Source organism: Ornithorhynchus anatinus, chromosome 17 (assembly GCF_004115215.2).
Source record: "Ornithorhynchus anatinus isolate Pmale09 chromosome 17, mOrnAna1.pri.v4, whole genome shotgun sequence".
Classification (NCBI taxonomy): domain Eukaryota; kingdom Metazoa; phylum Chordata; class Mammalia; order Monotremata; family Ornithorhynchidae; genus Ornithorhynchus; species Ornithorhynchus anatinus.
The window spans coordinates 22,779,110-22,791,459 of NC_041744.1; the positions used below are offsets into that span (position 1 = coordinate 22,779,110).

The window sequence follows — 12,350 nt, forward strand, 5'->3', positions numbered from 1 at the left end:
TGGGGGGAGGGGGGGGCGAGAGGGAGGTGATTGTGAGGCGGAGGTCACGTGACGCCCGCTCCAGTGGGCTTGAGGAAGCGGCGGAGGCGGGAGGCCGGCGACGCCAGGGACCATGGCCGGGGAGATGACCATATTGGGTCAGTGGTCTCGGGGGCTTTCGCGTCGGGGAGGGAAGCAGCGAGCGGGGCCGGCATCGCGTCCACTAATACCAATATTGTTATCTATTAAGCGCTTACCGTGGGCCCAGCCCTGTGCTAAGCGCTGGGCTCATAGTCTGTCCCACGTGGAGGGCACAGCCTCCATCCCCATTTTACAGAGGAGGTCACTGAGGCCCGGAGGAGCCGAGTGACTTGCCCGAGGTCACCCGGCAGATCAGGGGTGGGGATTAGAACCCACGACCTCTGACTGCCAAGCCCGGGCTCTTGCCCCTGGGCCGTGCTGCTTCTCCCTAGGGAAGCGCTTAGCACAGTGTGCCTCGTAACACCCAGCCCTTAATTCAGCCGTAATTATTGATCGCTTACCGTGTGCGAAGCGCTGTACCAAAGAGTGCACCATTACAGTAGGCAGAAGTGTTTCTTGCCAATTAACGCTAAATAAATAGCCTTGGTTGATGGGGAATTGGGGCCTAGTGGAAATAAATAGTAATAATGATGGAATTTGTTAAGGGTTTACTGTGTTAAACCCTGGGGTAGCAGGTTGTCCCACTTGGGGCTCACAGTCTTAATCCCCATTTTGCAGATAAGGCAACTGAGGCACAGAGAAGTTAAGTGGCTTGACCAAGGTCACACAGCGGGCAAGTGGCAGAGGTGGGATTAGAACGCACGTCCTCCAACTCCCAAGGCCGGGCTTTTTCCACTAAGCCACGCTGCTTCTTACACCTGGCTAGGGGACAGAAGATGTGGGTTCTAATCCTGACTCTACCACTTGTCTGTTGTTTGACTTTGTGCATGTTAGTTAACTTCTTTGTGCCTCAGTTCTCTCATCTGTGAAATGGGGATTAGAGACCCTTTCTTCCTACCCCTTAAATTATGAGCCTCATGTGGTTCAAAGACTGTAAATTAGTTTTCGGAAGGGAGTGTGTCAACCAACTCAGTTGTATTGTACTTCCCCCAGCACTTAGTACAGTTATCTGCATACAGTAAGGGATTAATAAATACCACTGATTACTTACTGGCCGATCCGATTGACTTGTGTCCCAGTGTGTAGTACAATGCTTAACAAATACCACTATTATTATTGTGATATTACGATAACATTATACCCAGAGGTCGGGTGAGGGATTGGCACAAACCAAGGCTCCTAGAAGTGCCTCTCCTAGGTAGGAGAGCGTCTGTCTGAATGAAAATATCTTTTGGGTTGTAAAGTAAATGGAGGACAGGAGATATGATGACATTCAGTGTCCAACCATCCAGTGAGGTGGGAAAGTTGGTGTAGAAAAGATAAAATCGTGAATATTGATCAAGTATCGGTTGAAAGAAACCAGTTGTTTAGCTGAAGTATCATAGGGTGTGTGCCTGACATTCTGGACCAGGCTAGGTTTTGTATCATAATAATAATAATAATAATTTTGGTATTTGTTAAGCGCTTACTATGTGCCGAGCACTGTTCTAAGCACTGGGGTAGACAGAGGGGAATCAGGATGTCCCACGTGGGGCTCACAGTCAGTCCCCATTTTCCAGATGAGGTAACTGAGGCACAGAGAAGTGAAGTGACTTGCCCACAGTCACACAGCTGACAAGTGGCAGAACTGGGATTCGAACTCATGACCTCTGACTCCAAACCCCGTGCTCTTTCCACTGAGCCACGCTGCTTCTCACCCAACTGGGTGGGTGATGAAATGCTTTGGAAAACTGGCCTACAGAGGAAGTGAAAAAGCCAGGTGTCCCATCTGGTACCCTTGTCATTTTCAGTATGTGGTGGTGTTTCGATCCTGGCCTAAGTTTCATGACCTTCCAGAAACCCCCATGTGGAAAAAAACATCCTGTTCTCGATTGCAGCAGGACAGTCAGTTCTGGCAGCTGCCTCTCAACAGTCGACTGTTGTGTTGAATTGTTTGAAGTTGTATATGATTCGTTCTTTAAAACTTTTCTCATGCCTCTCTTCTTTCTTGTTGCGCTGCTTCAGATGGGTTCTTGGCGGTTGTTTGAGTTCCTTGTTGTTGACCATTTTCTTCAGCCAGGCCTTACCCAGCAGGTTGTGATATAACCGACGTCCATTCAGTGTTGATAGAGTGTCCTGGAACATTGTTTCCTCTGATTCCCATTTGCTATCTCGTGATCACCGTGGCATAATGATGTGACTGTGTAAGGAATCGGTTGTGATTTCTGAGGCACATCCAGGCCTTGTGCCCTTTTAGAACCCCAGGCACTGTACCACTGAAGATGTCCCGTGTGGTCTGAAAATTGACACCATATTTCCTGCCACACTCCCAAAGAACCTGCTAACCTTCTTGAAATAATAGGTGTGGTAATGCAACAGAAAAGCAGGTTGAATGGAAACTCTAGATTATTCAATGTACAGTCTCTCCTATAATTTGGGTGTTTGCTTCCTTCAAGAGCTCGGGTCTAAAGCGAGTTGTTGCCATCTTACTTGCACCTTGACAGATGTCGTGGGTGTGTGCATTTGACCATTTCTTTAGACATCTCAACCACTTCCAGACAGAAGAACAGACACAAATTGGTGGAAGAACATCCTCTAATCAAGTCACCGTGTTCTACTGCAGAATGAAAATGTGCAGTGCAGGAAAAGTGACTGAATTCTCCCTCACATTGCCTGGGGCACAGCAAAGTATCCCGGTCTTGGTCTTCTTAGGTCACATGCAACTTTAACAGACTATGCACCATTCCGGGAATGTTTTAATGTGTGAAAATTGCATGGATTTATTTACTGGTACTCATGCAGAGGTTAGACTACGCTAGGTGATGAAATCATTTTTCGGACTTTTAAGAGATATGTTAACAAAGACTGATTTAAGATTTTGGTGGAAGAAATTGCGTCCAAAGAACACGCTATTTGGGGGTTGCCTAACATTAATGAGGGGATGATAATATTGTTCTGATACATGGCAGTGGGCAGAAACCCATATGTCAAGCTCCGGAGCAGAGCGGTTCCAAATACCCTCCCTTGACTGCAGTATCCCTGACTTACAGGCCATGGTTTAGAGCTTTGCTTGTTCTTTATGCTTTAGTCGGGGTCCAGATCCCTTGCTTGATAGATTTTGTTGCAGTCCCATAACTACAATTCACACCATGAGAGTAAGCATAACTCCGGCCAGCCGTTTTTTGGTTAGGGCTAAAGGAAGTGGAGATCATTGAAATTTACAGAGAGCCCATAATCTTCATTTTTTCAGAAGGACTTAAAACTTCCCTCTCCACCAGAACCTGGGCCAGTGATCCTACCAAGTGGCAAAATGGACTTGAAGGGGGTATCCTCGCTTCATTACTCCTAGGGGAAGAACCAAAATGCAGTGACATCCCAAACTGATGAAAGTAATTACGTTCCCACAGGAGCGTAGAGCACCACAAGCATATTGGCAAGCAGGGTTGCAGCCCTTTATCGTGTTTCTGTTGTTTCCAACCATGTTAGCCGCAGTCAGAATCAGGTCTAAAACCCAGGTCTCCTGATTCCCAGAATACGGCTCTTTACCCAGCACCAACATCTGGGCTGACAACCCAAGGAGGCAGGGAGAAGGCAGGAGGGGAAAAGATCTCTCTCCCTGAAAAAAGGAATCACTCCACCTCTCCTTTACCGGAGGAGACAGTGCTGTGGAGGTGGGATCTCTGTTATGATCAGGCAGTGGGTTTTGGGAGTAAACCCTCAAATCCCATTTTCTAGGTTTAAATCTTTTCCAAATGACAGGTCACACTTGCTCTTCCAATGGATCAGTCCGTTCACCTGCTCCACCAATTATTATATGGTTGCCGATATCATTCGACCAGCCAATACTCAGTTAATTCACACTGCATTTCTACTTATTTTATTCATAAGGTTCAGGAAGAGTGTGGGAAGTTGCACCAAAGCTCATTTATGAGCAGTGAAGTACTCGGTGAAGACAGATTTGAAAACCACATTGGCACATTCCCACGTCAAGCCATTTGTTTTGTGGTTTCACTTTGGCAGCTGAACACGTTATTGGAGTTGGGTATACGTTAAGTGGATATAATCTAATGGATGACCGCTTTTTCATATGTTTCAGGTTCAGCCGTCCTGACGCTCCTATTGGCAGGCTATTGGGCTCAACAGTATTTGCCTATGCCCACGCCAAAAGTGATTGGCATTGACCTGGGTACCACCTACTGTTCAGTCGGAGTGTTTCTTCCGGGCACAGGAAAGGTGAAGGTCATACCAGATGAAAATGGCCATTTCAGCATACCCAGCATGGTGTCCTTTACAGCCACCGAAGTGCACGTGGGCTACGACGTCTTAGAACTGGCAGACTCCAATCCCCAGAATACCATCTACGATGCCAAAAGATTCATCGGGAAAATTTTTACCCCAGAAGAGCTGGAAACTGAAAGCCGCCAATATCCATTTAAGGTGAATGAGTCCCAGAGACCTGTTCTAGTCAAAGGTCGAGGTACCATAATTGAGCCTTAACGCAGAGAGCGCACCAGTTGGGACTATATGGGGACCTGCCTCATCAAAGGGAGCAGACTTGAGGGGACCATTCTCTTGAGGAGCAACATGGCCTAATGGAAAGAACAGAAGCCTGGGACTTAGAGGACCTGGCTTCTAATCCCGGCTCTGCCAGTTGCTTGCCGTGTTACCTTGGCCAAGTCACTTAACTTCTCTGTGCCTCAGTTTCCTCAACTCTAAAATGGGGATTAAATGCCTATTCTCCCTCCTTACCATGAGCTCTATGAGGGGCTGGATCTGTGTCCAACTTCACTTGTACCTTCCCCAGCTCTTTGAATAGTGTTTGATACATAGTAAATGCTTAACAAATTCCATAAAAACAACATATAATGATAACAATATCCTATTCTCCCTCCTACTTAGACTCTGAGCCCCATGTGGGACAGGGACTCTGTCCAACATGATAATTTTGTATCTACCCCAGCCAGTGCTTAGAGCAGTGCTTGACACATACTAAGCACTTCAAATACCATTAAAAAATATTATTATGAGGCCTCCGATCGAGTCTTGTAAATTTTTGGTATCCTTTTCAGGTTGTCAACAACAACGGAGCAGCTGAATTTTCCGTGACACGCAACGAGACCGTCAGGGTTTCCCCGGAGTACATTGGCTCTCGACTGCTGTCGAAGCTGAAGAAGATGGCTGAAGAATACCTCGGGGTGCCAGTGTTCAACGCAGTTATTTCGGTGCCCGCAGAATTTGACCTGTTGCAGAGAAACCGCACTGTTGAGGCTGCGCGCCTTGCAGGTGAAAACAGGAAAGATTTCATTGTTTGCGGTCATAGCAGTGGGATCTTTTGAGGTCCCACTAAGTGCAATGTGCTCTGCTAAACACTGCAGATACACAGGACCTGTTCCCCATCCCCAAGAAGCTTGTACTCTTACTAAGGCGGCTTTGCTGAGGATTTTGGGCCATTGGTTTCCGTTTAAATATTTTGAATGTATGTTGAATTGCAGGTTTCTATTTTGTGACCCAAGGAGCTGTGCTTTCTAAAGCTCTGGTTTCTAAAAAAAAACCTTCTAATAGATGCTGTTTTCAGTGGACTCATAAATTGTGGATCCCCAAATGTTCACTGCATAGCAGTATGTCTCAGAGGAAGCTTTTGAACCCTTAATAAAGGAACATTTGATGCTAGTGATCTAACATCAGATGAGTCCCACATGAAATATTCTAATTATCTATTATCATTTCTACTCTGTTTTTGTACGTGTTTCCTTATTCTAGCTAAAAGTATATTTTTAAACCTTGAAGGTCAAAGAGTTTGAGGATGAGTACTTATGTCAATCCTATAGCAATTAATTATAGTGTCAGAGAGATTCATCCTGCATAGCTCAAAATTCCCAAGTGGGAAATGAAAAATATAAAAGGCCAAAGGACTTTAAAATAATCTAATTCAGAAAGAGTAGAAGATGATTTCCATGGTTATATGTTTTTCCATCTTTATTTAAATGTCTTTTGGTATCATTTTAGTCCCACTTAGCAGGAGACTAGTTTTCCATGGCATTTCTAGTATCTCCTTTCCAGAGACAGAATCTAGCTGTTATTTATTATAGTACTCATTAAGCGCTTACTATGTGCCGAGATCTATACTGAGTGCTGGAGTAGGTACCACATAATCAAGTTGGACCTGGTCCCTGTCCCACGTGGGGCTCACAGCCTAAGTAGGAGAGAGTGGGATTGAATCCCCATTTTATAGGTGAGGAAACTAAGTCATGGAGAAGTGAAGTGGCTTGCTTAAAATCACACAGCAGAAATGTGGTGGAGCTGGGATTCGAACCCTGGGAGAAAGAGCGTGCTTGTAATGGGGGAAATTCTAGAGAAGCAGCATGGCCTAGTGGAAAGAGCTTGGGCCTAGGAGTTAGTGGACCTCGGGTCTAATTCTAATTCTGCCAAGTACCTGCTGTGTCACCTCAGACAAATCATTCAACGTCGGTGTGCCTCAGTCACCTCATCTGTAAAATGGGAATTAAAACCGTAAATCCAGTGTGGGATAAAGAACTGTATCCAACCTGATAATCTTGTGTCTAACCCAGCACTTAATACAGTGCCTAGGACATAGTGAGCAATTTACAAATGCCATGAAAAAACCCCAAAAAACCCAGGTCCTCCGACTCCAGAGTCTTTCCATAAGGCCATGCTCCTATAGTGTTGCTCCCTTAGTGAAAGGGCTGTTTATTCCAGGCGAATGTGGTTATTCCCAAGTGGGCTTGCTCCTCCAGGGTGTGATGTGGTCTGCAGGGCACCAGGTAGGAGCCCCCAGCTTCCCCAGAAGGAGTCCCCGCTCTGAGCATCTGTCCCGTCATCATTATCCTGCCATCTTCCCGTCTTATAGGTTTAAAGATCTTGAGGGTCATTAACGAACCCACGGCGGCAGCAATGGCTTACGGACTCCACAAGGTCGATGTCTTCAACGTCTTGGTGGTCGATTTAGGTGGGGGAACCCTGGACGTGTCTCTGCTGAATAAACAAGGAGGGATGTTTCTAACCCGGGCAATGGCAGGTAAGCAGGACTCAGTGGAGGTCCTAGGCACGGCTACCAAAGTCCCTCCTCATCAGGGCCATTCCCTCCATTCCGTAAACCCCACAGTGCCCAGCTCCTCCTGTCATCTGTGATCTGGCTTTTTTTGGGAGCAACTGCCCTGCGCTGTGATGTTCCTCCTTCTTCTCTAATCCATTCAACTCACCAAATTGGAGCTTTGCCCAGGAAAATCCCGCGTTCTCCTTGCCTTTTAGAAACAAAATGCTCTGAACAGATCGGGCTTTTGCTGTCATATTCCTAGAGTGCTTCGGTATTCCAGGAACTTCCTTCAGTGTCACGTGCTAAAGACTTCCTGACCTTTTCAGCTCTTTTCTTCAGAAGTAGAGCAGCATCATTTTTTCCAACCAGGGAGGGTGGATGTGCCATTCTTTCCCTTTCCGGGTCCCCAGATCACTGAGCTTCCTCTTGCAGAGAGCTAGGGTGTAATGTAATAGCCAATGAAGAACAATGCACATGTCCCAAATTGTGGCCCCTTCACCCTTCCCTCCCCTCCCCCAGCCATTCCTTTTTTCATACGATTGCTCCACGTGACCTTATTCAGTCATATTTAATCAATTTAAATGATCAGTTATTTAAATGTCTGTCTATAGCAAACCTTAGAGCAGGCCCCAGCAACCCCCAGCCTCCGTTCATGGTGGAGGAAGGGCTGTGTCTTCCCAGAGACCAGGCCCACGTCCTGTTTCGAAGCCTCACGGTTGATCTGGACTGGGGTGGCCCCCCTTGGTTTCAGCGGGTGGACTGCGTGGTTCGGGTGACCAGTCCAGACCTGCAGCTTTGTCTTTATGCCCACCCCTGCACCTTACAGATCAGTTGCAAAAAAAAAAAGAGCAAATTCCCTCCCTCCCCAGAGTTCCCTGTAACACATCTTTTTTATTACATTTTAGGCAACAATAAACTTGGAGGACAGGATTTCAATCAGAGGCTGCTGCAGTACCTGTATCAACAGATCTATCACGCTTACAGCTCCCTGCCCTCCCGAAAGGAGGAAATCCATAGACTCCGGCAGGCGGTGGAAGCGGTCAAGTTAAATCTGACTCTACACAACTCTGCCCGGGTCGCGGTGTCCCTGACCATGGAAGGAAGGGAGGACTCAGAGCAACCGTCGCCAGACCAAGGGACCATCAGGAGCGGCCTGTCCGAAGACGGGCCTTCTCCGGCAGCCGGAGACCCCGGGAAGCGCCTTTTCCGAGTGAACCCTCCGGAAGCGGACCGCCTCGGGACCCCGGTCCTGTTTGAAATGGAGATCTCCAGGAAACTCTTTGACACCCTGAATGAAGATCTCTTTCAGAAGATCCTTGTGCCCATCGAGCAGGTCCTGAGGGAAGGGCACCTGCAGAAGACCGAAATCGACGAAGTGGTCTTGGTCGGCGGCTCGACTCGCATTCCTCGGATCCGGCAAGTGATTCGAGAGTTCTTCGGCAAGGACCCCAACACGTCGGTAGATCCCGATCTGGCGGTGGTGACGGGGGTGGCAATACAAGCTGGGATCGATGGAGGGTCTTGGCCGCTTCAAGTTAGTGCTATTGAAATTCCGAACAGGCATTTACGAAAAACCAACTTCAATTGAACTCCTTCTTCCTCCTCCTCATCTGGGTGGCCTCTTTTCTCCTTTTCACTTCTCCCAAGTGAAAACAAGCTGTAAAGATAGTCCAACACACCCCGGGTGTGGACTCACTCTTGCTCATATTGCTTTCCAGTTAGGTGACTGGCTGCTTTTAGGTGGACGGCACCTCCTTCCTCCTCCCCTACCCGCCTTTTTGGAAGAACTAAGTCTTCTGAAATGATCGTGGACCAAAACAGGCAGCCATCTCGGGCTGAATAGCATGTGACCACACGTGCGGAGCAAACGTGTTTTGAGAAACAAGTTGTGCCAACTGCGAAAAGTGCAATCCCTTCTAAATTGTATTAGCAGGACCTAGTAGTTCCTTTACTTGATTGTGGAATGCTACTATCGATTTGAACCCAGCGGGCGTGATGGTGTTGAACACACCACCTGGGACATTCCCTGGGATCTGTATTTGCCGAGACCTGAAGTATAGCAGTGTTTGTATTAGTGCAGGCAACAAGGTGGGTGTTCAGATTGATCATCCTGGCGAGTACTCATTTAACAGGTTGACTTCTCCAGATGTAGCAGCCCTGCCAGGCTGTGTGTTCTGGGGCTTGGTTACAAGCCTTCCTGTGCCAGGAAAAATTTTCAACAAATGGCACCTTTTTTGGTTAGGAAATATCGGCACCATCCAATAATCCCAACTAATTTCCTAAATGCTTTATTTATCCAGTATTCAGTTGTTTCTCGCTGCTTGGATTTCCAGGACATGATCCTGGTCAGTGACCAATAATGAGCGACTCTGTTCTCAGAGTTTTCTAATCCCTGCTGAAAGCTCAGTCCTGTTTTGCCCGAAGCGTAGCAGTCTACTCAGAGGTAGATGTCTTTTCAAAAAGGACATCACAAACTCAGTTTGCGTAAGGTGTAAAGATTCCAGCTCTTGTCCACAGACAAATTCCTGCTGTTCTGTTCGGATCATTTTTCCAATTGGGATTTTGCCCCTCCAAATGATGTATTTGCTCTTGTCTCCTTGCTGCTGTTTTTCTAGCTTTGGGTTTTAGCGCCATTCTGTTTTGTTTTACATCTTGGGGTTCCAGTGTTTGGTTACAGTTGAAGGCGGATCACGTCCCTAGGTGAGGCCTATGGGGAAGTCAGGGAGGTCTGAGGGACCCAAGTAACTTCACAAAGAGCCCGGCGAGTAGCAAGGAGGCTGTATTTGTATAGGGCTGAGTAACCGTGTCCAGGTGCACCATTGGTAGTCTAGGTTTGTAGACCTCCCTAGGAGTGGGCAGTTAACGTGGCAGCTAAAGTGCTTAAGCATGGCAGCTAAAAATCAAAGCCCAGATGATCCTGATGCCATCCATATAGGTTCACTCCAGTTGTAGGTCTGTTATCTCCATTGTGGCTAACTAGAAGGCGATTGCCGTTGCCCATCCCTGGGACTGTTCAACTAAGAAAACTTAGGTTACAAAGAAACAGGCTATTTTGCAGAGGTTGGAGTTATCTTCCCTAATTTTTCGAGACTTTTTTCCATAATGGTTTTTTTTTATGGGTTGATGCACCCGGTTCCAGGTACGGTTCTCTTTCATAGAAATGAGGAAAATCACATGACTTTGACTGTCCTTTGCATGAACAAAAGGTGAATTGGATTCTCTTATAAATAAGAGAAATGTGGAATTTCTTGTGCTGATGTGCCTTGGAATGGTTTTAGGCTGAAAGAGGACCTTTATTTCTCTTGTGTTTCATACCCTGTCAGCATCTTCCAGGTTCAGATGAAATCAGATTCAAACAGTGAAATAAATAGAAGCATTTTTAAGTCATTCAGTATACCAAAATTGGAGAACTGTTTCTGGAATTTGAAAATTTATCGGGCTAGATAGCAGCTTTTAAAAGCAACCTAGTTTAGTACCTTACTTGAACCAAATGAAGGCAGTTTGCCTTCAGCCAAATGCATTGGTTTGGGATTATACAGTCTTGTACTTGAAAGAGGATTCAGATTACATGGAAACTGAGACCCCCGTTATCTGCAAGAGATCATTTATAACAAACTTTGGGAAAAGACTTTTTTTCTTTAAAAAGAACATAGTACATTTTGGGTGCATTATACTATAAGTACTGCTTTCCGTTTCATATTTTGATGAAGAGCCTACTTGTATTGTTCTACAACGTGTGAGGTACTTATTTATTACGTATCAGAAGAGAATTTTGGTACTGTATTTTGGCTCGGACCACTGAGTTTGCGAATGATATTCCATTGTCTATATACCTCTCATTAGTGCACAGAGATTTATGTTGATATGGGTCGGAGATGACTCAGCAGCATTAAGATGAGATTATGTGAATTAGGTGGCATTGTAGAGTTTATATTTTGAAAACTGCACTTTATTGTCCTTTCAGTGCCTAAGGTTGTTCCCATTTTAAGGCACTTAGGTTGCCACTGGCCTGTCCCAAATATTACTGAAAATGGAGCTTCTTGATATTGTATTTTCCCCTACTGACAAATCCAGTACAGTAAGATATATGATATCCAAAATTCGGTTTATTAAAATATCATTTTGGATGAGCACTTGTCAATAAAGATTAGACTGTATTTTCTGCATTATAATTTCTTTGTTTTGAGTTAATTGCTATCGTACTGTTTCACATTTCTTTTTTCCTAGGAACTCAAGTCTACTCCCAGGTAAAAGTGATGGCCTCCGATTTGTCCACCTGCCTCTTGGGATATTCAGGGGAGACGGAGGGCCAATACTGGGATTGATTGTGTCTGTTTTACTCTTTTGTACTCTCCCAACTCTCAGTATGATGCACTATATGTGCACAATAAATACCACTGAATTATTACACCAATGAGCCAGACCCAAGGGGATGGGGTTTGCGATTTTGGCTCTAAAATCCAGAACTTGTTCTTCAGATTGGGGTAGAAATGGTTTTTCAGAACTACTCTCTAAGAACTGTGGTTGCCTTGAGAGATCCAACTCCTCTGCTGCTCCCTCACCAGTGGGTTTGAATCCAGCCGTGGAAGCTCTCTGGTCCACTCCCTTGGTGAATCTATTCACTGCTATGGCTTCTACTACCATCTCTACAGAGATGATTCATTTCCCTTACACCCTCTCACTTCTGCACATATCCTCCAGACTTTGTTCCATGAGGGCAGGGAACTTGACTAACTAACATACTGTACTTTCCCAAGTGCTTAGTAAGTAAGTTTGACTGACTGAAGTAGACCCAGAGAAAAGAGAGTTGTGGTTCATTCAATCATATTTATTAAGAGCTTACTGTGTGCAGGGCCCTGTACTAAGCGCTTGGGAAGGTACTCTACCCTCATCTGCTAGGCACCTCTTCTGTTCTTCCTCTCTCTCCAAGTTGGCCACAGTGCTGGAGTTGCCTTTACTGACCATTCCAAAGTAGGATTAAAAAAAAGAGGGCAGAGGAAATCAGTGAAAGCAAGATGGGTTATTATTTGATCTCAAGACCATTTTAGAACTTAGCAAATATTTCTCACTGGGCAATGTTGTTTACCTCTACTTCTAAGTCATGAAAAAAATCTGTTAATTAATCCATGTTTCTGGAGTCTCTTGAAGGATATAATGGTGTTCCCCAATTCCTGGGTATTTCTTAGATTAAGTAATT

General features: G+C 45.7%; 1 protein-coding gene across 1 annotated transcript; it reads left to right on the top strand.

Moving 5' to 3' along the window:
- Positions 1–37: 37 nt before the first annotated feature.
- On the top strand, positions 38–11,325 carry HSPA13 (heat shock protein family A (Hsp70) member 13). Its single transcript, XM_029082239.2, has 5 exons — positions 38–137; positions 4,196–4,536; positions 5,169–5,382; positions 6,968–7,135; positions 8,059–11,325. The coding sequence occupies exons 1-5, from the start codon at positions 113–115 to the stop codon at positions 8,739–8,741; spliced, it is 1,431 nt and encodes a 476-aa protein (XP_028938072.1). The 5' UTR covers positions 38–112; the 3' UTR covers positions 8,742–11,325.
- Positions 11,326–12,350: the final 1,025 nt, after the last annotated feature.

Coding starts and splice junctions, on each gene's coding strand:
- HSPA13 (XM_029082239.2), top strand. CDS start 113: ATGGCCGGGGAGATGACCATATTGG. Junction 4,537..5,168: donor GCCGCCAATATCCATTTAAG/GTGAATGAGTCC, acceptor TATCCTTTTCAG/GTTGTCAACAACAACGGAGC. Junction 7,136..8,058: donor TCTAACCCGGGCAATGGCAG/GTAAGCAGGACT, acceptor ATTACATTTTAG/GCAACAATAAACTTGGAGGA.